Source organism: Gadus macrocephalus, chromosome 21 (genome assembly GCF_031168955.1).
Source record: "Gadus macrocephalus chromosome 21, ASM3116895v1".
NCBI lineage: Eukaryota > Metazoa > Chordata > Actinopteri > Gadiformes > Gadidae > Gadus > Gadus macrocephalus.
This window is the reverse complement of record NC_082402.1, coordinates 15906879-15930346: the sequence shown is the minus strand read 5'-3', so window position 1 is coordinate 15930346 and position 23468 is coordinate 15906879. Positions and strand designations below refer to the sequence as shown.

Sequence of the window (23468 nt, the reverse complement as noted above, 5' to 3'; positions counted from 1 at the left end):
AAAACAATCAATGAACATATATATAGTCACACACACACACACACACACACACACACACACACACACACACACACACACACACACACACACACACACACGCAGGGTATATATATGTATGTTGGAATATATAAATAAATAAGATCAGCAGGAAGAACTGTATTGACAGTAGAACAGTGGTGATGAATACGTTAGGAAATACGTGCTAGAAGACTATGAACATGAGCAGCAGCAGTAGTGCAAATATGGTATAAGATTATTATTTTTGTTACATATATTTTTTTATAGGGCGTGGCCCTATTGTTGTTAAGGCGGCCGCCTTAACCATACAGTGTTGGGGGAAACAGTATAGTGCTGGTATATGTAATGCTAAAGGAAAGATATTATATAAAGAATAATGTATGTTATGAACATGGATGGGCATGATATGGACAGTGATACAATATGAATACACTACTGGTGAGGAATGGAAAAATAAAGTCAATGGTAAAACTATAAATACACTATTGCTGAGATATATTCAGTATGGACAGTAGTTCCAACTTCTAATGTGGCTAGAGGAAGTTGGGTTGTGTTGTGGTCTAGGGTGGAGGGGGAAGTACAATCACTGTAAGAAGCGGTTTGAGATGGTAAGATACACGGTTCATTGCATTATCTCTTTTCTCCCAAGCCTGCTGAACACAGAGTACAGCATCGTGATCATATATGTATTCATTCCTTTATATAGACTTCCAGCCAAGTCATTGTGAATGGCCAAGCGAGAGTCGGAGAGGAATGCGTTTGAGGAACCCGGTTTGGCTTGGAGTGGGGCGGTGGGGGGTGGGTGTTATTCCCCATAGCTTCACAACGTTCCAAGACGTGGAAATTTTCTGCCGCTGGAGTGTATTTCCCGCCTGCTCAGATTGCTTTGTCGTCTGAACCCTTGAGCTGGGGAACTATGTACAGCTGAATGTTGCAGGGGGGATTATTCCGCTGTCTTTTAAAAATATATTTTCTCTGTTGATGGGTGGGTGGCTAGGCATGTAGTGACTGGGAGAATGGTGAGGGCGGGGACGTAGACAAGCCTCACCCCCCCATCCCCTTTCCGTTACACACACACACACACGCACGCACGCACGCACGCACACACGCGCGCGCGCAGCTATGTTCTGTTCGTCCCACTGGTCGGGAGAAGGCATGGCGTTGCAGTGATTTGTATGTGTGCATGTTGTCAGATCAGCCATAGTGCTGCCAGTGGTAACTTATAACCGGTCCATTATTCCTTGAATTGGTTTCCAATAGACACGCTGGCATCTTCAGTCTCCAGCGCTGGAGGAAAAAGTTTATTATCCGTCACGATCTTTAGTGTGACAAAGATTATTTGGTTAGGTTTGCAGGCGTCTGGAGAGCGTAGTTGGGAGATATTAATTTGACATTCAGTTGTAAAGTTGAAAGTGAATGTCCTCTGAAACAGCCCCTTTTCCTCCTTCAGTCTGAGGCTGCAGTAAGCGAGGCTGGAGCGGGACATGAATCAACTCCATTGTGGTCACCCCCCCGTCAGCCCAGCTCGGTCCCCAAGGGCCCTGGATATGGGGCTGGCTGCTTGCTCCCCTCCGGTGTTATGTCTAGTCCCACACCACATACATTACTCTACTTCTGCTGCTTTGTCATTTATTTAAAATTTCAGAGACCAAGAGAAAGCAGGGGCCGAGCAAGAACTAGTTAAAAGAGGGGGATAGAAGTTTGACGAGGCCATAAAGCCTCGACAAAATAAACAGTTTCTTTATTTCACAGCCCAAACTGTAGGACTGGGTTGTGTTGTAACCAGCCAACAATAAAACATGGTCCTATATATACACCTGTGTTTAAGGGAAGAGCCCCACACATGCAACGGGCTGGCACCACTACTCCAAACAAAGTGTTGTTGTGATGGGTCCTGGCAGGCCCGGCGACGGCCTCCACTCCTCTGCACCCTTCTTGTTTGCTGACTGGTGTTGTCCCTGCGCCTGCTCGAGGGGAGCGAGCAGCTGTATTTGAGAGTGGCCCCGGGGCCGCACCAAGCACAAACATGAGGCGTGCGACCCTGGGGTCACAGCAACTGTCCAAGCCTCTGAAGCCGGCCCACCGTAACCACTCCTCCCCAACGGCATGCTCACACAGCCCTGTATCTACTGGGTCCGCTCTAAAGGAAGCCGTGTGCTCTGAGCAGCAGCTTGTTTTACCACTCCATCAGGAAGTGTTCATTACCGAGAAGAAGAAAACGAATGCCCTTATTTTTGTTCTGCTGTAATATTTGTGACCTCATAGCATTGCAATATTTGAATTTGACAATAAAACTGGATCGTCCACCTCTTGAATATTTTAAATCCCCAACGTTGGCTCATATAGTGCTCTTATTGTTATCGTCGCTGTAGAGAAAAAAAGTAAGGAAAAAATCGGTGGATTTTGCATGAGACTTAAGGTGAGGGTTGCACCTGTACCTCTTGCATTGGGACACACACACACACACACACACACACGCACACACACACACACACACACACACACACACACACACACACACACACACACACACACACACACACACACACACACACACACACACACACACACACACACACACTCCAATAAGGAGCATTCCAGAGAGAGGGTTAGGAGCTCACGAGGGCACGTCCATAAGGAGAGATTCATTCTGTGACCATGTTGCGGTGAAGCACACATGTTTGGATGCCTTCACGTGTTGATAGTTAAGTGTTGCTTTTTTGGGTGGCGCGGGCTGGACTTTCCACTGTATTCGGGAGGGAGAACACTTTAAAAACAAAGGAAGGAAAAGTGTTTTGGCCTGTTGTTGTCTATGTTGTGGGTGCCCATGGAGCTGGAGTGGTCTGTAGCCCACAGCACACCCTAGACACTGATGCAAACATAAAAGTCATTCGTTTTACTGGGTTAACTCTCCTCTGCCTCCTTTTTCCTTTTATATTCTCTCTCTATTCCCTTTCTCTGTTTTCTCTTTCTATTCCCCCTCTCTGTTCTCTCTCTCTCTATTCTCTCTCTATTTTCTGGCTCTCTGTTCCCTCTCTCTATTCCCTCTTCCACCCACCAGCTGTTGCTCTCACTTTCGACCCCCACCTCCCTGATGTTAGGGCTTTTGCTTTATTGTTGCTGAGTGTAAAGCAAGGAAACCACCGCCCCCTTCCCTCCCCCACGCCACCAACCACCCTTGGAAGGGGTTCCAAGGCCCTGGAACAACGACGGGGGGATACCCAGATTAGCAGTTGATTTAGATGAGGGCTGGGGGAGGGGAATTAGGATGGGATATTATCAATGAGCTTGGTGTTACAGAGCTGATGGGAACCCCCCCCATAAATGTAAAAACAGCTGAAATGTTATCCTGCTCAAAGTTTGGGAGTACTCTCATTATCAGGTTCAGTTCAGGTCTCACAGTTCAGCCCGGAAGAGGTGATTGGCTCATTGGCTTGTATTGGAATTGTTTTCTAAGAATTATTATTTTAAACACATTCATCTTATGAATGTCTAAATGTGTGCATATCAACATTCTTAATGTATTTTTTTATAATAATGACTTGTGTAACTATGTTATGATGTTGTTGACACCTGCTTGGCCAATCGGTCAAGTCCAGAAATGGTTCACTTTTAGATTGCCATAAAGGCAGGAAATAAACCCTGTTGATTTGCAGTGTAGACAGCTCACCATTTCCTGTGTAGAAGACACAGCATCCATTCCTGTGGCGATAGGCCAAGCAGATCTGTTCAACCACAGAGAATACTATTTGTTTTTCTCCCCTGCCCCCAAAAAAGATGTGTGTGTTGGTGTGTGGACGTGTGCGTGCGTGCGTCATTGTTACCAAGGCAAAAAATACCCCCTTATTGAATCCTCTTTTGTGTAATCAAAGACAGACGAGTAGGTTTTTTAGTATTTTTGGACACTAGTGTAGAAGAATGCAGTGCTTGAAATAACGGAGTTCTCCAGGCTTGGATAAACAGCCTAACATGTACCTCCATCCTGTCCTCAACCCCCAACTCCCCTGTAGATGGTGATGCAGTTGGAGTGGGGGGTAAAAGATCTAGGGTTGTTTACCCTGAAGAGGCCATTTTGGGTAGCTCCCCTCCTAACAGGAAACGGCTGAGTGTTGGAGCCAAAGGGACAGCAGTATTTATTTGTGGGGTAGCTGGAACAAAGAGCTACTGTAGCTATTGCTCCTGTTTTTGGGTGTGTGTGTACGTGTGTTTGTGTGTGCGCTGCTCATCTTGATGATGATTTGCATCAACCATGTAATATTCTAAAGGCGTTTTGAATGGAAGACACAGGCTTTAGAGTTAAACCAAGGTGTTTATTAATTTATGCCAACATGGAAAAAAACCTTCCTTCTTAATGTGATGATGATGATGATGATGATGATGATGATGTGCATCATCTCCCTCTCCATTGGTGACTGATTCTGGAGTGAGTAGTGCTGTCTATTTGTGTATGCTTTAAACCCATGCAGCTGTCTGCTACGCCTGGCTGTTCACTCCCTGCCGCCTCGACAGGGCACAGGGCCTCGGGGGTTAACAGTTGACCAGTGGACTTTAAACTGGCCTTCAACTGCCTTCTCATCCAATTAAAGCTGACATGAGTCAGACAAGCTATAATGAACTGACGTCTGCAGCAAAGTGTCCAAAAGGGCCGATGTGATTCCTTTACACATACAGGCAAGCTTCCACCTTCCAGATGTCTTCTTCAGTTGATGCGCTGAATGCCCATGCTACTTGTTTTTGTCCTGTGTCCAGCAGAGGATCTTGAGAGCTCAGCCAATGGAAGAAGGGTAAACGGAGGAAGAGAACAAGAGCCAGCCTGTGTAACAGGTGGCATCAGCTATTTAGACATTAGTCACTTGGGTAAGGAGCTTGTGTGTGTGTGTGTGTGTGTGTGTGTGTGTGTGTGTGTGTGTGTGTGTGTGTGTGTGTGTGTGTGTGTGTGTGTGTGTGTGTGTGTGTGTGTGTGTGTGTGTGTGTGGTCAGGGATATGGCCTGGCTATTGTGCCCTTGGCCTCTGAGCAGATGTGGTCTGAACAATGAGCTGAGTAAATAAAGGGAAGTGGTGTATAAATAGCCCCTTAGGTCCGCGAGAGTGGAGTTCCTATGGTGTTTGTGCCTTTCAGATCCTGTTTGATGTGGACAAATGCACTTTGGGAAGTTCCAAAACAGTCTTCTGCAGGTGCAATGTCCTAAACGTAATTACAGAATAAACACAATAATTCTTCAACTTTCAGGAATTTAAAACAAGCCATATGTTTTTTGCGTGATATGTTTCAGCAAAATACTGCTGAGTGTTCTGGTTCACCGTTCAACGTACAACGCATATTAAAGCTGATGAGAGATGTGAGGGGTCCTGGTGCAAGAAACCCTTCCCTCCTGTCCATTCTCACCTGCACACCAATGTGTTTTCATCTACACAAATAGTCAGGTGTTAAATAAGTATGTGCAAGGTAATTATATTTGGTAAATTAATTTAGCAGGAACTGAGATGGTCCAAACCAACTATAAAACCAATTGCTAGCTACCTGTAGATTCTTCATAGCTTATTTTGTTTGCATTAGATCGTTCAGACTCTAACAATCAGCGTCTTCAGCAGTAATAGTGTTATTTTGATCTGAAAAGAGGTCAGGGAAAGGGAACAGTGTCTTGTGCCACAGATCTCTCACAGAGCTCTTCATAGACAACTGTATGTTTTCATTGTATATTACAACCCAGGACCTAAAGCTATCCATATATCTTTGGTCAGAAGCTTTAATCAGTACTATTGTGGGGAGATAAGCTGAGTAGCCATTGGTTTGTCCTCCCCATTGCTGTCTCCGTCTTTGGCTTGCCCTAGATCTGAGTTCTGTGACGGTGCCGTAGGGATGGGGGAGCCATCTCAAAGTAGTTCATGCCCTATTTTAACAGCACACATTGGCTCTGAATGCGGCTAAAGAACGTTGAAGAGGGAACATAAAGGGTAGGACAGAGGTGGTAGAAGGATGGAGGGTTCCTCTGCAGAGAAGGAATTGACGCAACAAGACTAAAGAAAAACTATCTTCGATTCCTGGAACCACACACACACACACACACACACACACACACACACACACACACACACACACACACACACACACACACACACACACACACACACACACACACACACACACACACACACACACACACACACACACACCTATAGTTGATCAATGTAGCGGATCAGACAAAGGGTCCTCGTGCCCTGTGGTGCACTGTGAGTCTCCTATGCAGCCATTGTGCTCGTCTCTCACACCGCGGTAGCAGGGAGGTGTGGTGTAGCCGGACAAATGCTTCTTCAAGTGCCTGAGTACTGTATGGATATTCGTCTATAACTGTTGCCGTTTTCAGGTTTCCTTGAGGGCTGTGTCAGCTTGAAGCTGGGGGGTTAGGGCCCCATCCTCCTCATGCACATCTGGGGCTGGTTTAGATCTGTCTCTAGGATCTTCATAGGAGTAAGTTCATATCGGCATAGGAGGGCTAAGCAAAGGAACCACATGCCTTTCCTCCCGACCATTACATTTTTATCCATTTGCAAATGGATGTGCTGAAACAATTTTCTATTTTCATTTCTTTTTTTCCTTTTTTACAGCTGAACGGTGACCCCAGGCGTCGGTTCGCTTGTGGCCGGCCGGTGGTCGGGCCTATTCCTCTGTCAGCCCATTAGCTCAGACCGCTGTTTAGACTGATGCGTGCAGTCTGGAACAGGCTGTCTGTGAGGAGTGTCACGCCAGCAGAAATCGAACCGCATACTATCACAAGTAACACACTGCACAAGTCCTCCTCAAGGACTCATTGAATGCAGAGTTATGAACTAGGAATCCTACATCCTCGTCAATCCCAAATTCCAATATTTATTTAACACTTAAATATTATAAATATTACCAGAGAATAGAATTAAAAGCTATAGGCTAATGATAAATATATCCAAGTATAGTAAAATTCTATGGTAGTTGAATAAATCATGCTTTTTCGACTTTCACACTGTTATATGACGTATGTGTGTTTTCAGCTAATCTAGAAAAATGTAAGGCCGAGCCAGGGGGAGTATTCATGTCCACTGAGAACGCCCTCAATAAGTGCGTGAAACAGCTTGTTTGCGCTCAAACTTTGCTTCCTTAACAGTGTGACATCAGACTGTGCATTGCTGAAGTGCAGAAGTCCCGCCTCCTGGCTACCGTCGATGTTTACAACTTCTCGGGGGTGTGAATTTGCAGAATCACACGCAAAGCGTTTGACCAATCGCAACAACATGGGCGTGCTGACCAATCACAGCAGACTTGGCTACTCGGGAGGGGGGCCTCAAAGCGACATGTTACAAAACAGTATGTTATTGAAAGACGTTGAAACTGGTTTTGCAGAAATGAGCAGTGTGAGAATGCAAAGGGGTATGTATGTATGTAACCCTATTCTAGTAGTACCCCCAAATGCAATTATTAACCCTAAAAAAATCATGATATGGGAACTTTAAGTGTGCTTCTGGGCTCTGTAGGCCTCATCAGACTCCACTATGAGCTTTAGAAGTTTGGGGAGCGAGGATGTCTATCTGCTATATCATATATACCACATAGTATATATATTTGATAGGTATTAGTAAATTTGTCAAATGATAATTCACAATTCAACAGAAGTCAAAAGGAAAAAGTGTGGAACATGCCATAAGTTTTGCCGACTGATACCATTGTAAATGTTGCACTGACATATTTTTTCCTCCACATGCTGTACATTGGGTAGCTTCAGATGTCTGACACATGTAGTCTGATGATATATTGTTATCACTGGCTGTTCCAAAGGCAATGGGCCTCCTCTATTATATGGATTACATTTCTCCCTCAAAGGAGACTACTGCAATAAGGAGAAGCCGGTTATGAAGCCTTTTCTTAACTTTGTGCCAAAGTTGATCAAATGTAGTTCCCTCTCCAACCCCCTGTGTTAACCAGGAGTGCCTCGTGTGTGTCTGGGGATCAGCCAGGATTTGTCTGCTGGTTTTGAGTGGCTCATGCAGGATCTGCAAAGCCATAATTTAGGTTTGTTTTTCCTCTAATTCCTGTCTTCGGGGCTTCGAGACCCTCTATTTACGTGAACCAAGGACCCAGACGCAGAGAGGGAGTCAGAGTCGGGTAGGGGATCTAAACCAAAGAGAGGTAGGGCAGGCGAACAGGCAGGAACGGAGGGAGTAGAGTCAGACATAATAGAGAATAGAGGGAGGCATTGAGGTTCGAGGGAGGGAGGGGAGAGAGAGGTTTGCGGGGGGGGGGGGATATTGCTATTAGAGAGAGAGGCAGAGTTTTTCTTTGGTACAGTAAATAATAGCCCCTGTTTGAGTTGGAGCGACTTTCGCGGCCCCCTTTGTGTCTTGGAGTTCCCTGAAGAGCGGGGAGAGGGCCAGATTTTCCCTGGCATGGGAAAGGCACCGCATTAATCCGATATGAATTTGAGGGGGGTGGTGGGGGTAAAGCTACAGCAGGTCAAAGGGAGCCGGCCAACCACCAGACCCCCCCCCCCCACACACACACACTTTAATGAGCTCAAACTCCTCACACACAGGCAGCAGCGGGCCTGACGTCCAATACACAGGCATCATTGATCCCATGGGACTGACAACCATAAGCCCATACTGATTCCTTCCCTGTATGTTTTACACGTCCTACACGTCGGCACAGGCCCAGACTCCACTGGAACCCTGGTCTTTCTTTTTTCTTTTTCTTTTTTGCCCTTGCCCAGAGGTGTGACCTCTTCTCTGCTTTTGACCTTCATGTGACACACATGTGCTCACCCACATGGCCCATTCATGTTCCCAGTGAGGGAGCTCGGCAGTCACCTAGCATGACGTCAAACATTAGAACAGAAACGCAGCACCACAAACGATCCCTTCTTGGGTGTGTTCTTTCTAAAGTCACCTAATACATGGGGGCTGCCTGCTCATTGACAGACGTTTACGTCGGTCTGACTTGGAGTACCATCATATATACGCAGTGCTTAGGAAACGCAGTGCTGTACAGCGTTTTTCATTAACACTGTCCAGCCAGAGCCTTTGATGGAGTGGCCATTGTTTCCCTTGGTGATTGCTTGATGACCAAGGGGAAGTCGCCAAACGGAGAGGTAACGGTAACTTGTGTAATGGCCGGTGACGCTGGTGACCAGGGCTCGGAGCTGGGTGATTCACTTCCCAGGCGATGTCATGTCCTGTTTTAATTTGTCAATCCGTAAACAACAGGAGGAAATGGCTGGGAGGTTTCTTCCTGTTGTTGTTTAGTGGCCCTCCCCCTCCTCTCTAGGGCTCTGCTCGATCTGCAATAACTGATTCCACCATCTGTCAATTAGTACCTAACATGAAATTACTAAGAAACGAGACCAATGTACTGATAGCTCATTTGTTGCTTATTTGTTCACCTCTGCTATGTCAATTTACTCGTTTTTAAAGGAGACATATTACGGCGTTTTCACAACAAGTAAACATAGCATTTGAGTTCCAGAAAACATGTTTTGATGCTGTTTGCTGGAAATAGCGTTTAGTTAAAGAAATCTCGCCTACCGCTATTCCCCTCTGTTTCAGCCCCTTCAGAATGCCCTGTTCCTGGTGTCTGTAGCTTAAATGCAAATGAGCTGCTGCCCATTGACCAATGAGCTGTCAGACTGAACCACAGCATGGAGGAGACGGGATTGTTGTCGTTTGCGGACTCCTGGAGCTCTATATCTATAAAATATAATATAATAATAATAATATTATGTATGGGTATTTATATAATATTATATCTAATATCACGGCCAAAAGCTATGTGTGTCTCGGATGATATTATGAATCATAAAGACTGCGTCTGACGTCTCTGGCACTTTCGCAACAAATAAAGACTCGTAGTAGGGGATATCTCGGCCATGGTTAAGAAGAATTGGGGGAAAGGAACATTGGCCTTGACTCTCTGAAGTCCATGAACCGCGACATGGAGGAGAAAGGGTTTATACTCCGGGAGCTGAGATGCCGAACTGCCGCCGAGCGCCCCGCGCCGAAGCTGCCGGAGTGCCGCCGAAGCTGGTGTACTCCGGGAGCTGATATGCTGCTCAAGCTTTCCGGCTGCTCCGGCGGGTGTACTCCGGGAGCTGAAATGTCCGGCAGGGGTAGCTCAGGTCTGACCTCTTCTCTGCTTTTTACCTTCATGTGGCACACATGTGCTCACCCACATGGCCCATTCCTGTTCACAGTGAGGGAGCTCGGCCTTGACAGCCGCCGTCGAAGCCGCCTAGGCGGCAGTCCGGCAGCTCCGGCAGTGTACTCCGGGAGCTGAACTGCCGCCAAAGCTTTCCGGCTGCTCTAGCGGTCGGAAAGCTTCAGTCCTCCAGGAGCTGAAAAGTCCAGCGGGGGTTGCTCGGCGGCAGTCCGGCAGCTCAGCTCCGGGACTACCATCCCGTTCTTCTCCATGACTCCTCCGAACCGCTGCCGAAGAGTCCTGCAGCTCCAGCGGTGCCGCCGGCAGAGAAAGGGACTCCCAGAGCTGAGCTACCGCTGAGTTGCCCCCGCCGGAGCTGCTCGTCCGCTGATCCACAAAATCGTAGCTATGCTCTAATTGGATGGGAGTAGGGAAGTGGGAGGTAATATTCAACTGTGCCCCCTTCCTACGTAGGAGGGGGCGTCGAAACTGACTCGCTCGTTTAGTAACTGTAGACAGGGTACTTTCAGAAATGCATATCTCACTCAAAAAATCATGTACAGACTTTTTTCAAAGTTTGTATGCGTCTGGGAGCACCCAAATCAACACCCCAAATCCCAGGAAAAGTGTTGTTTTCATAATATGTCCCCTTTAAGTATATTAGTTGCATGCCATTATTGGTATAAAGGCATTACATTTTTCCTTTTTGCTTCCTGCCCTGGTTTGTCTCTAAGGAATTACGGCACGGTTGTTTTTATGAGCTACAAATCTTAAAGAGTCCAATGTGTTCACCTTCTCATAAGGGAATCGACCACCACCACCACCACCCCCACCACCACCATCCATAGCATGGTTCTCTGAGGAGGCCACTGCCAGCTTCTTGAAACCCGCTGAGCATGCACGGCAGCCTCTCAGCCTTGGTTTAAAAGGGACTCTGCGATGTCCGTGTGGCTGCTTTGTGCTTGTTATTCTACGGAGCTCAGATGTGTGTTAAAAAGGTTAAGACAGAGCTGGCTGATCCACCAAAGCATTGCTCATTGACTAAAGGGCCATGCTCAAAGGCCTCTGGTCACACATTGTAGGTCCTTTTTCTCAGTGTTGCTGTTCCAAGATTATAAGCCCTTACCAAATGGGTCAGCGTCCTTTTGTAGAACTTTTCAACGCATGTTGATGCATTACAATTGGTTTGTCTCTTTTTGCCTATACGCGGACGCCGTTATCTACAGACTGCATTTACACAGTTTTGAGCTTAGTTTTTATGTTTGCTGATGACTGCAGAGTAGCAAAAACATGGAAGTAGCAAGTGTGACCGCTGACGGGGCCGGGAGGCACTCTATCAGTCCCAGGAAGCCTTGCTCCAGGGGGCAGGAACGACAACCCGCTGGCTGTGGTGGAGGGTGCTTTCCTCTGGCTCTCAGCCATCCAGAACAATGCCTTACATGACTCTCACACAAATACACACACAGGCATGTATGTATTACAGACAGAATGACTCCCCCCCCCCCCCCCCCACCCCCCCCCCCCACAGATATGAGTTTTTGACCATGTACGCACTCACCCATTGTGGCCCGCAGCAGGTTGCACTCTGAAATGTGATGCTAAGCGATATATCGCCGATACGCAGGGGGAGGGAGGCCTGAGGATCTCTTCTGGAGCTGACCCCCTGGGATCAGGGCCGCCTAGTGCTTTCTGTGTTTTTACGGGGTCAGACAAGACCAGTCCAGAGATTTCTCCCTCCCAGACTCCACCCATTCTCTCCTCCGTTCAGTTTTTTGCCCCGTCTGTTGCCAGTGTTGAACTGACACCTCTTCTCTCAGTGGCGGCTTCTGTCATTAGCCCGTAGTGCTGGTGGTGCTCCACATTGATTTGCCACCAGTCCTGTAAAGAGAACGAGGAGATGGGGAGGGAGAGAGACAATTAGGGTGTGTGTGTGTGTGTGTGTGTGTGTGTGTGTGTGTGTGTGTGTGTGTGTGTGTGTGTGTGTGTGTGTGTGTGTGTGTGTGTGTGTGTGTGTGTGTGTGTGTGTGCATATTTGACAAAGTGTGATGGGATGAGAGAAGGCAGTAAGGTAGTGTTGTTGCAGTAATTGGTCAGGAAGTTGGCTGCTTAGGACCTGCGTCTTTCGCTCGCTATCCCTCTCTATCACACACTGCCTCCCTCCCTCCCTTCCTCCCTCCCTCTCTCCCAGTGGGCAGTGTGTTCCATTGCCTTCCGTTTCCATCTGTTCTCTCTCTCTCTCTCTCTCTCTCTCTGTCTCTTGCTGTCTCTCTCTCGCTCTCTCACTGTCTCTCTCGCTCTCTCTCTCCAATCCCTCTCCAATCTCTGTGTGAACTGACCTCAATGAGGTGTGGACTGCGGAACCAGTTGTCCTGATTCCAGCTCAGAACTACAATCTGATGTTCTCCGAGCGTTGCCCCCGCATGGTCCTCATCGTGTATGAGAAAACGAAACGTTTCTTTTGTTTGATTTTCTCTCCAAATACTTTGGACATGGGACTAACTGGTGAAAGGATACTGGGGTACCAGCGTCTGACAGCAGGCTAGTCCCAGGCTCTCTGTGGTGAGTGGAATTTGGCTTTTGTTTTGTTTTGTGGTGCCATGTCATATTTAACATTTCTACGTGTTCCCAAGGACTGATTCCTTACTATCCTGACTTATATTATTATTATACTATACTTTTATCTATTATTTCCACTATTGTTCCATTTACTGTTGTCATCATAGGTTGTGTTTTCACTTTTCTTTTCCGTAACATCCTCCTACAGAGGAACACCTTATCCTCTGATTAAATTTGCTTTGAATTGTGCCACAGCTTCAGTTCTTCAGGGGCTATGGTTTATACTGTACCGACCTTCTGCCTGTCCAGGCTCATAATGTTCCCATTCTATATCGTCTCCACAACATCTCTGGTGTTCATTAATGGGTAATTGCAGTGGGCTGAAGCAGCCAGACCAGTCCGACCTCCAATTACTCTGTCCAAAGTTTCAATTCAGCGGGAGGGTAATGGCAGACCGACCCACTGTTGTAATTAAACACTCGGGCAGAGCTCAGCTATTAGACTGGTGGCTCTCGTTTCACCAGCAACAGCCCATTATACCAAATACCCTTTTACAATGTCCACCTAAGTGTGCGTTGAGTTTATGTATGGCTGGGTAAGTTTGACCAAGTGTTAGATGATACAATTCTGAATCTTATCAAGAAAAATAATGGGACATTCATCTTGACTTATATTTTCTAACCCCAATGGTCTTCAATGTTATGGTTCGTCGCTGAACATGTACACACACCTTTGCGTGTCTCCTCATTTTGTGTACTGTGCGTACATGTGTTCACTACTGCAAGTGACTGGACTATCTGGATTTGTTGCATAATGAGAGTTCTTGTCGTGTTTACCAATGAGGAAAGTTAAAAGAGCAGTTGATGAGGAGTGCCCGATGGCTAGTGGAGAGATTGATCCGTGGAGGTAAACTGAGCCTTTCTGTCCACCCAGAGGTCAGTCCCAGCCTTATGGCCGCGGCCCCTCCCTGAGCCTAAACCCAGTGCGCCTTTCCTGCACCAGGGACCTTTGTCCCGCAATTTAATCTGAGGCTAAACACAGCTTCCTCAGTCCATCCGCCATGGGTGCACGCCTGCACACACGCACACGCACATGTACACGACACGTACACACACACGCACACGTACACACGCGTATGCACACGCACGTGCGCAAAGACCCGCACACATGCAGTAACACACACGTGCAACTAACTTACACTCAAAGAATAAGCAAATGTGGTTTCGTTTTTCAGACACCCAGAACAAATATCACTGCTTTGCTCATCGGACATTGTACAACTCTGATTTCTGTTTTAAGATTGAATGTTTCTGTGGTGTTAAGTCTTCTCCTCAAGCAGAGGCTCTGATCATATTGAGGTTCAATGCTTGTTGTATTGGTATGCGATCAGAGTAAATCCCCTAGTTCTCAGTGGTATCTACCTGGGTGACCGTGAAAGTAGAAAGCAAAACTGAGTCATATCATGTTAATGTTGTTTACACACAATCCCACTGATGTGTGATAATGCATGAATCACAGACCTTTTTTGAATACCAAACGGTTGTGTCATGCATTATGGCGTTTTCTCTTTCTCCCGCTCAGTTTTCTAATGGGGTCGACTCTTGCCGCCGGACCTCCCTTTACATTTACATTTAGGGCATTTAGCAGACGCTTTTATCCAAAGCGACTTACATTAAGTATATTTGTCAGAAGAAGGTGAAACTATTTATCGCTGTCGGTACAGTAAGGATGTTCAAGACCAAAGTGCCAAGCACTAACAGTCACTAGATTAACCCATTCTCCGTCTACGACAAAGATAGCTAGGATAAGATGCTACTCAACTAAGTACTATAACTAAGCAATAGTATTATAACTATACAATAAGTGCGTACATTAAGTGCCAGGACGTACAACATACAATAAGTGAGTAAGTAGGTAACCTAAGGTGTGTGTGTGGGGGGGGGGGGTAAGGTAGATGGCTATGCAGAGTCTAGGTGAACTTTTGACAAGTGAGTCTTAAATCCTTTGCGGAGCAAACATTACATTATGGGTACTGTTGTATTTGTCTGGTTGGAGGAAGGGGGAAGCCATTTTGGTTCTGGCTCTGCTTTCTGTAGGTTTGGTGTCATTAAGTGTTGTTTGTATTCATCATTCAAATGTATCACTCTAAGCCTCTCATCAATATCACTTTGCATAGCCGCATTGCAAAGCAAGTAGAGCCTCACAAAGCAATCCATTAAATTGAGGCGACTGTGTGAGAGTGAGTCTTCATTATAGTACACAAGGAGGCACTCAGTCTTTCATATGGTGAAAAGACACTGAGGGCCCTATCTTGCACGCAAGTGACTTAGTCACTGGCGCATGTGTCGTTGCTAGTTTACAACTGGCGCAGAGCGTTCTTTTCCCACCACCGCCACTCGCCGGTAAATTAGGGATTGATCATGCGCCCCAAGGGGCGGTTCGGCGGAAGGAGGAGGCGTGTTCTGGCGCAAACGGTATTTTGCCGTTTCTGAATACCATCTCGCTACTGACCAGGAAATACCTGGTTTAAAGTCAGTGGCGCGTTGTTCAGATGCTATTTTAAGGGCGCATGCATACATGCGCATGCGATGCATACGGATTGCTTGTGCACCTCGCGCATACACTTTGCTTCTCCCATCTACCTAGCCGCACATTCTTGGTAAATTATTTGGGAAAGAACAGCTGATGCAGCGGTAATAAGTTGTACTTTTAAATCAATGCATCTGCAAACACCGTACAGCAAACACATATTTTCTTGACAGAGACATCGTGTAGGCCTACATGCCCATAACTTTTAGGATTGATGAGTATTTGATCGTGAAAAACATTGTTTTACCGCGAGTGAGTGTTAAAAATAATGAATGAATGCGGGCGCGCGTGTGTGCTCTGTTTAAACACACGCAAACTAAACACGTAACGCATAATCAATGGCAATGTCTATTACCGCGGGGACACATGCATATTAGGATAGCATACAATACTGATAAGAAACAATGTTTATAATGTATTGCGTATATCATTAAATAGAACCACAGTTACCGCATATCATATGTTATATCATATAGGCCTACGTTTTCTTTGCCGAAATTTATTTGAGGACTCAGTATTTCTGAAGTTATTCCATGTGTGAATTAGGCCATATTATTTGGCAATAAACTGAGCCATTTGCAGTTTGAAATTCATGTGCATCTGTCTCATCGGAGACTGCAGACGCGCTGTCAAAATATCAACTCGTCCGATTCAAATGCGCTCATGGCTCTTAAAGGGGATGGGAGCTGGCACTCTCATTGGTTTGTTGGACGTTACGCCCAAACCACACCTACGGGTAACTAGGCTGATTCAGACCAACCACTTGCGCCGCGACGCAAGTGTCATTTATCCGCCTGTAAAATAGCGATAGCGCCGTAGAACCGCCCACAAAATTACTTGCGCTTTGCGCTTCCCACTTGCGTTTCAGACCGTTAAAATGGGGCCCTGAGTGTTTGTGTGTGTTTTAGTTTGTTTACGTCCAGATGACCAATCCATCTTGCCACTGACATAGACAGATGGGGTCACAGGGGGAGGGGGAAACTGTATATGAATGACCCCGGCCATTTCATTTCATCGTCCGTCCGTCCGTCCGTCCGTCCGTCCGTCCGTCCGTCCGTCCGTCTGTCCGTCTGTCTGTCTGTCTGTCTGTCTGTCTGTCTGTCTGTCTGTCTGTCTGTCTGTCTGTCTGTCTGTCTGTCTGTCTTTCTGCAAAAGTCTTGAAAACTCTCTCTCTTTCTAAGGGAAGAGACAAGAGAGAGAGACAATGCCACTGCCTTCCTCTCTCTTTCTATCTCCGTCATGTCACCACACACTCTTCCTTCTGAGCACCACCTCTCATTCTCTTTGTCGCCCTCTGCTTGCTTTTTCTCCTTGGGCTTTCGTTAACATTCATGCCAACCCCTCCACTCCCCCAGCTTCTTATATAGGTTGCCATAGAAACATGTGGCCCTCATTTTGAACTGCGTGGACAGCTGGGAAAATGAGGAAGGCCATTTAGGAAACACACACACCCACACCCACACCCACCCACACACACACACACACACACACACACACACACACACACACACACACACACACACACACACACACACACACACACACACACACACACACACACACACACACACACACACACACACACACACACACACACACACTGCATTAACAAGAAACAAATGGGTCTTATGCTGGTTTGGTTTCCCAGCCCCTTCCTCTTCAAAGTGTATGCTCTTAAGAACAATGAACTTATACTTGATGGAGCCATAGTTGTATGCAAACAGTAGCCGCGTTTACATGGACACATCTGTTCCGCATAGATTTCTATGCGGAACAGAAAATGATCATGTATACGCCTCATTCGGAATACAATTATCTGTTCGGCATAGATTCTATGCCGAATAGAAGAGGTGGTGTAATAATAATAATAATACATTTCATTTAGAGGCGCCTTTCAAGACACCCAAGGTGTAGTCCGTTTTCATCGCCATGTATACACTTATTCCGAACAGATTTGGGTTTAACTTAGAGCAGCCACAGTAGTTCGCAATAGGTCCACTGAGCTCTGTCGGTACTTTTAAGCACACCGAACTTCACCGCTGTCAAGGAAAGTGGATTTATTGCCTGATTCACGTCTTTGTTATCACTCCGTAAAAGTAGTCCGGTAAGCGTGTCCGGTTGCTAGGCGACGGGACATGGGTGTTTATTAATGACGTGTTTGCGTATCGTAGTGTCTGCGCGCGTCCGAGATAACTGTAAATGAGTAGGCTACTACTAGTACTTTTGCAGGCTGAACGTTAAAATACTTCTTAACTTAGAGAGATGGCAGCTGCAGTTCGCAATTGGACCTTCGAGGATTCCTGGTCACTAAATTCCCGTAAGACCACTCTCTCCCACCAGTCTTGGCTGCGGACTCGCATCCAAATTCCTCCGGAGCTTAGGGTAAATATAAAGATCTGACGAGAAATTGACGTTGCTGCGCTGTCCTCCTCCTTCTTAATTGAAGGAGCAGGCAGAGAAAAGCTCTCTCCTGCTGTGCTTTCATTAAAATCAAATTTAAAATCCCCGATAGTGATAAGACATCCATTATGTCGCCGCCTGTCCAGAGATGTGTCAGGTGTGCGCGAGAGACATAACGGACACTTTTGTTACTGCCATGTATACAGTACATTCGGAACACATTTTAGGAACAGATCTATGCCGCATAGAGATCTATGCGGATCAGATGTGCCATGTAAACGCGGCTAGTGGTATGCAACTATGCAACAGACGGTAGACATTTTAAGAGGTTTTGGAACTTTGAAGTTGGAATTCACAGCTAGTGTTTGAAAAAGTGTGTGTGTGTGTGTGTGTGTGTGTGTGTGTGTGTGTGTGTGTGTGTGTGTGTGTGTGTGTGTGTGTGTGTGTGTGTGTGTGTGTGTGTGTGTGTGTGTGTGTGTACATAGAAGTGGAGAGCGTGCATGAACCTAGTGGCTCTTGTGGATGTTTGCACACTGCCTGAGTGTCGATGAAGAATTAAGTGGTTTATTGACAAAAAGCTCTCTGCCGCTCTCTTTTTCTGCCCACTTGGGCCCACTTTCCAATTTAAGATAGACGCCTAGTCTGTTGTTATAGCAACCCCCATTGCTATGTCTTCCCCTTCGCCATTTTCGGTTGAAAGCGTCACAAATAAAAACAACCCTAAGATACACTAAGCTGAAGGCAGTGAGGTGTTTGTCCGTGTGCCTTGATATAGTGCAGTTACATTTCTCTGATCTGGGAATGCGGAAATACAGAGCTGGAGAATGTGGTGTGTGTGTGTGTGGAGGCTTCTAAATAGAGCTATTTGATGGCGTTTGTTGATGCAGTCCGTCATCTTATCTCACATACATATATAGTTATTGTATGTTGTGCGTCCTGGCACTTAATGTACGCACTTATTGTATGTTGTACGTCCTGGCACTTAAAAATAGTACTTAGTTGTGTAGCATCTTATCCAAGCTATCTTTATTGTATACTGGGAATGGGTAAACCTAGCGATTGTTAGAGCTTGGCACTTGCTTCTATGAACATCCTTTCTGTACAGACAGCGATATATGTGTCGATCAGAGATATTATTTACTTGTTATAAGTCGCTTTGGTTAAAAGTGTCTGCTAAATGCACTAAATGTAAATGTAACTTACACAGAGTTTGGGCAACATGAGACTGCAGACAACTTTCATCCATAAATACTTTGCAGCCCACAATGTGAGTGCAAGATTATGCAACTTCTGAAATCAAATTACTATGTGAATACCTCAAAATAATGCAAACTGACATGCATATATATTGTCGGTCCGCCCCTGGTTTGATGGTATTGATTCGGCCGTTCAGAGAGGCTCGTTATAGAGTGGGGGTTTTCTGGAGGTAAAAAATAAGAGCGGGGGGGTTTTTAGGGTCACTGGGCCCTCAGTCCTACGAGAGAGGGGTCACGCTCCTGGTGAACCTTGTGTTTGTGTGTGGGTCTGGGGGCTGGCTGGGTGCGTGCGTGTGGTGGTGCAGGGGGTCTGGGTCATTGTTTTGGTCCGCAGAATGGTAGTGTTTCTGAGGAGATGGGGGTGTGTGGGGGTGCGGGAAAGGGGGAGCGTGGAGAATGCGACCAGGCCAACTTTTCTCTGAAGAAAGAGCACTAATAGAGTCAAACACACAGATTGTTTTATTGCGGGACGTCGTGGTCCCATTGTCCCCAACGTGTGGGACCTCACTGGTATACGTGGAAGTTGAGATGGTACGACAGAAGTCTTATGTTTTAATTGCAGGGCTTCTATGCGGGGCTCAGAAGGCCTTGAACTGTTGTGATGCTTCGTTTTTCCCTTTTTCACTCATGGTCAGTGAAGCACTGACCACGTGTTACGGATGCATTATTTGTGTTAAATATGTCCTGCGAGGTCTTTGGGTTCTGTCCGGCTACACCACACCTCGCTGCTACCGCGGTGTGAGAGACGAGCACAATGGCTGCATAGGAGACTCACGGTGCACCACAGGGCACGAGGACCCTTTGTCTGATCCGCTACATTGATCAACTATAGGTGTGTGTGTGTGTGTGTGTGTGTGTGTGTGTGTGTGTGTGTGTGTGTGTGTGTGTGTGTGTGTGTGTGTGTGTGTGTGTGTGTGTGTGTGTGTGTGTGTGTGTGTGTGAGTTAATGTTATTCTACAAAGTTTGGTCCCCGCCTGAAAGTTTCATTTACGAAAAAAGGGTAAGAGAAGAAGAAATGGAGGAGAGCGAGAGTGTGTGTGTGTGTGTGTGTGTGTGTCTGCGTGTGTGTGTGTGTGTGTGTGTGTGGAACTCTCCACTCCTTGTAATTTGCTGCGGGAGAGAGGGGGGAGGAGACAGGGGGAGGGGAAACCCAGCGGGAAGGGAGCAGAGGCCATTCACTTTGACACAAACACACACTTGCACACTTTAGAGACTCACACACACACATGCATACATACATACATGGTAGCGCATACACAGAGCGTTGTGTGCGTGTCCAGTGGTGAGCGAGCGACTAACTGAGGCATGCTGGAAGACAGTCAGGCAGCCGAGAGAGGGGATTCTTTGCACAGCAGTCAGGAGAGGGAGAGGGAGAGAGCCGGAGACCACAGGGATCAATAGAGCAAAAGAAAGAAGGAGAGAGAGAGACTCTCTCACACAGCCAGGCACACAGACTCCACCAGTGTGTGTGTGTGTTGTGTGTTGGAGCGGTGGACGCCACGGTCTCTCCAAGCGGAGAGGAGGTACTGAAGGAATGAGACAGATCTGAGAGAATGTGAGACTCACCGGGACGGCCCCATGCTTCTCCCAGGAATGCTCCAGCTTTGGGAATACAAGTCGGAATACAAATGTGGATATGTGATCCTCTCAGGACTCCTTCAAACAGAACAGCCCTGCCGTCGTTGTCCTGCTGTCGGACCTGCTGGTGTTTAGTGTGTGTTGACCATCATGCCTACTGGTAAGTTGGAGCCTATCCCAGTGATACCTGGCTTAACATGGAGGCTTTCAAAAAATTAAAAAAATCAGGAACAATCTATATGCACACTTCCTCTTCAAGGAACTTTTTACAGCCCATCGGTTTGCCTTTGCCTGATTTCTTTTGGTTGAGTACATTTTGGGAATTTAGAAACATTGCCCAGAAATAGTATCTGCCAAAACCTTAATTTGTCGAAAAATACTTTCCGAATCTAAATGCTTACACTGATTATTTTCCATTCAACTCTCTTTGTGAAGAGATGTTTTTGTTTTTCGACGTTTTCGTTTTTCGAACATTTCTTTGGCAGACCTCCTATAACTTTTTTACTAGTTTACAGAGAAAGTTCGGATGTACACATAGTCTGTGGGTTGTCCTGGGCAAGCTTGTAATACACGCTCTAAACTTTCCTATGGACGTCTGCCATTGGCGTAATTAATCCTATACTTCTTGTGGAGCGCGAAACCACGATCTCAAGCCAGAGATGAACTCTCTTCAGGTTTGAGGGTTTAAGGTTTTTTCTTGTGACCCAATGCATCACCTCGAAGGGTCTTCTGCTGCCATGGCTCAGAGGCACGCGGGCAGCAGGGCCGAGATGCTTTTCGCAGCCTATGACCCAAATGAGAGCAGCTAAGGAGTGGTGGTGGGCCAGGGGGCGGGCCCCCACAGAGGGTGTAGGGACGGGGGGGTGATTACTGTTTAGAGTGAACTCTTTGGTGTGGAGGTGCCGTGATAGAAGCCCTCCCCCCACACCCCCGCAGGAGTACACTAAGAACCCTGTTAGCCCCCGGCCGAAATGCACAAGAGCCACTAAAGGGCTGTACACACTTGAAGAAGAATTCTCCCAACAAGCATGTGCGTTATGCGGCGCCCCTGCTTCGATGTGATATATTGTCGGTCCAGTTACAGGAGGAGAGCAGTAGCCAGTGGAGCTCCGACAACTAGACTATTTCAGGTCCTCCAAGGGAAGTCACTGGGCTGACATCCAATCAGGTCACAGAATGAGGCCAGTGTGTCATTCTTTTTCGGGGGGGGGCGACAAGGGTCACACGTGTGTCCCTTAGGGTGACTGTTAGACGTTGACTTGAGTTGTGTATGTGTCCGAAAATAGGGGGTGTAGACTTGCGGCTGGAGATTTTCCCACAGTGGCTCCTCCTTGGGGGTCCTCTTGGTTCAGTGGCATTCTGCCCCCCCCCCCTTGTTGATGAGCACAAGGTCAGCAAGAAAAGTCTCAATATGTGAAAACAAACTGTTCAGCAGTGCACAGACAAAATCATTTTTTCCATCTCAGAAACCCCATTGGACAGACAACAGGTGTTAATGTGGAGAGTAAGCGAGAAATGCAGACTGTTGCATGAGACTCAAGTGCTGTAGAGCAGCACTTGAGTTTTTTGGGGTGGGGGCGCTTGTAACTATTGTGAATAGTTCCTTCCTCTTGAAACATCTGCTTTTGAGACGTAGGGCTGAGACAGCAGGACAGGAATGTTGTCTCTCTCTGTCTCTTTCACTCTCTTTGTCTTTCTCTCTGTCTGTCTGTCTGTCTCTTTCTCTGTCTCTCTGTCTGTGTGTGTGTGTGTGTGATTGGGTCTTTGTGCTATTGCTTTTTACTGTGTGAAATCCTTAGTGACATTTTAAGGTCCTTAGCGTCATTACAGATCAGGTCCTGCGTCTCAATTCCCAGAAATGAAGATGGGACCCTTTATTAGAGACGTTTTGTGAAGATCTGAGGCCCCTTTTGTCCCCCCGACACCGTTACTAAACAGACGGCGAGACTGCGTCTCCTCATTGTGTCGCCAAAGGGAGAACGCCGCACTAGGCACACACTAGCCAAAATAAACGTTTTCTCTCTACGGCCACATCACCATATTCTTTCAACTCTTCTTCTGTGTCACTTCAAAGGGGTTTGAAACTGAGCAGGAGCGATGAACCTGAGGGTGGAAGTGTCTGGGAAGTGGTTGCGGATTGAGAGGCCTTCACAGGACTTTGAGTACAGCAGACAGTTCTCATTGTGGTCGAGAGCGAGAACGAGGAGGGAATTGGAGGAACGAATGGAACTGGGTGTTGGCAGGTGGAGTTTGACTGATGACCTCTCCCAACAACTCTTGTCCTCCTACTTTCATTCCAACACGCACGCTCGCACGTGACACGCACGCACGCACGCACGCACACACACACCGTTAGTTTCATATGTCCTAGTTTGCCTGGTCCCTTATCACTGATCTGACCTCAAAGAGTTTGCGTGACCCTGTTAAGTCAAAGCCTAAGACCTGGGTTGTCACTAAGGGTAATGCTTTTTACCCTTTTACAAATGACTGATGTTGGAAACATGTCATGTGAAGTTTTTTTGACACATACCCAAACAATCACAAAATGCAAACTTGGATAACCTTTGCATGTGCATGCATGCAGATGTACACGCATATACCAAGACAAAGCTTGGCATCTGCTGACGCTGAAACTGCAGCCACAAAGAAGTGTGTTCAGCATGCTTCTTTAAGGATGTGTTTTAATTGACAACAGAACTGGCCCCCATCAATGCACCCATTGTGATAACTGCCACCATCACCAAGGGTTTTCCATTCACATCAACGTCACATCTTCAGCAGAGAGACCCTTCAATCCTTGATAACTTTCAAAAAGGCCATTCCACAGAGCTTTAGCCAGATCGGTTTCCTGAATGCATCTGATTTCGATCAGTCTGCACAGCTGTGTGTGACATGTGACCAGGAGGGTGGA

At 46.7% G+C, this 23468-nt stretch overlaps 1 protein-coding gene across 2 annotated transcripts in view; it reads left to right on the top strand.

Annotated features, from left to right (window-relative positions):
- Positions 1–12082: 12082 nt before the first annotated feature.
- Positions 12083–23468, top strand: part of LOC132449510 (pleckstrin homology domain-containing family G member 1) — a 43427-nt gene continuing 32041 nt past the window's right edge. The window contains exon 1 of one of the 2 annotated variants that reach the window (XM_060041188.1): positions 12083–12737. Coding sequence is in view for 1 of the 2 variants with exons in the window: in XM_060041187.1 (XP_059897170.1) it covers positions 20708–20717 (10 nt within the window). In the remaining variant the exon portion in view is untranslated. Of the gene's footprint in view, positions 12738–20124; positions 20718–23468 lie in introns of those variants that run through there. The other variant, XM_060041187.1, reaches the window with a different exon arrangement.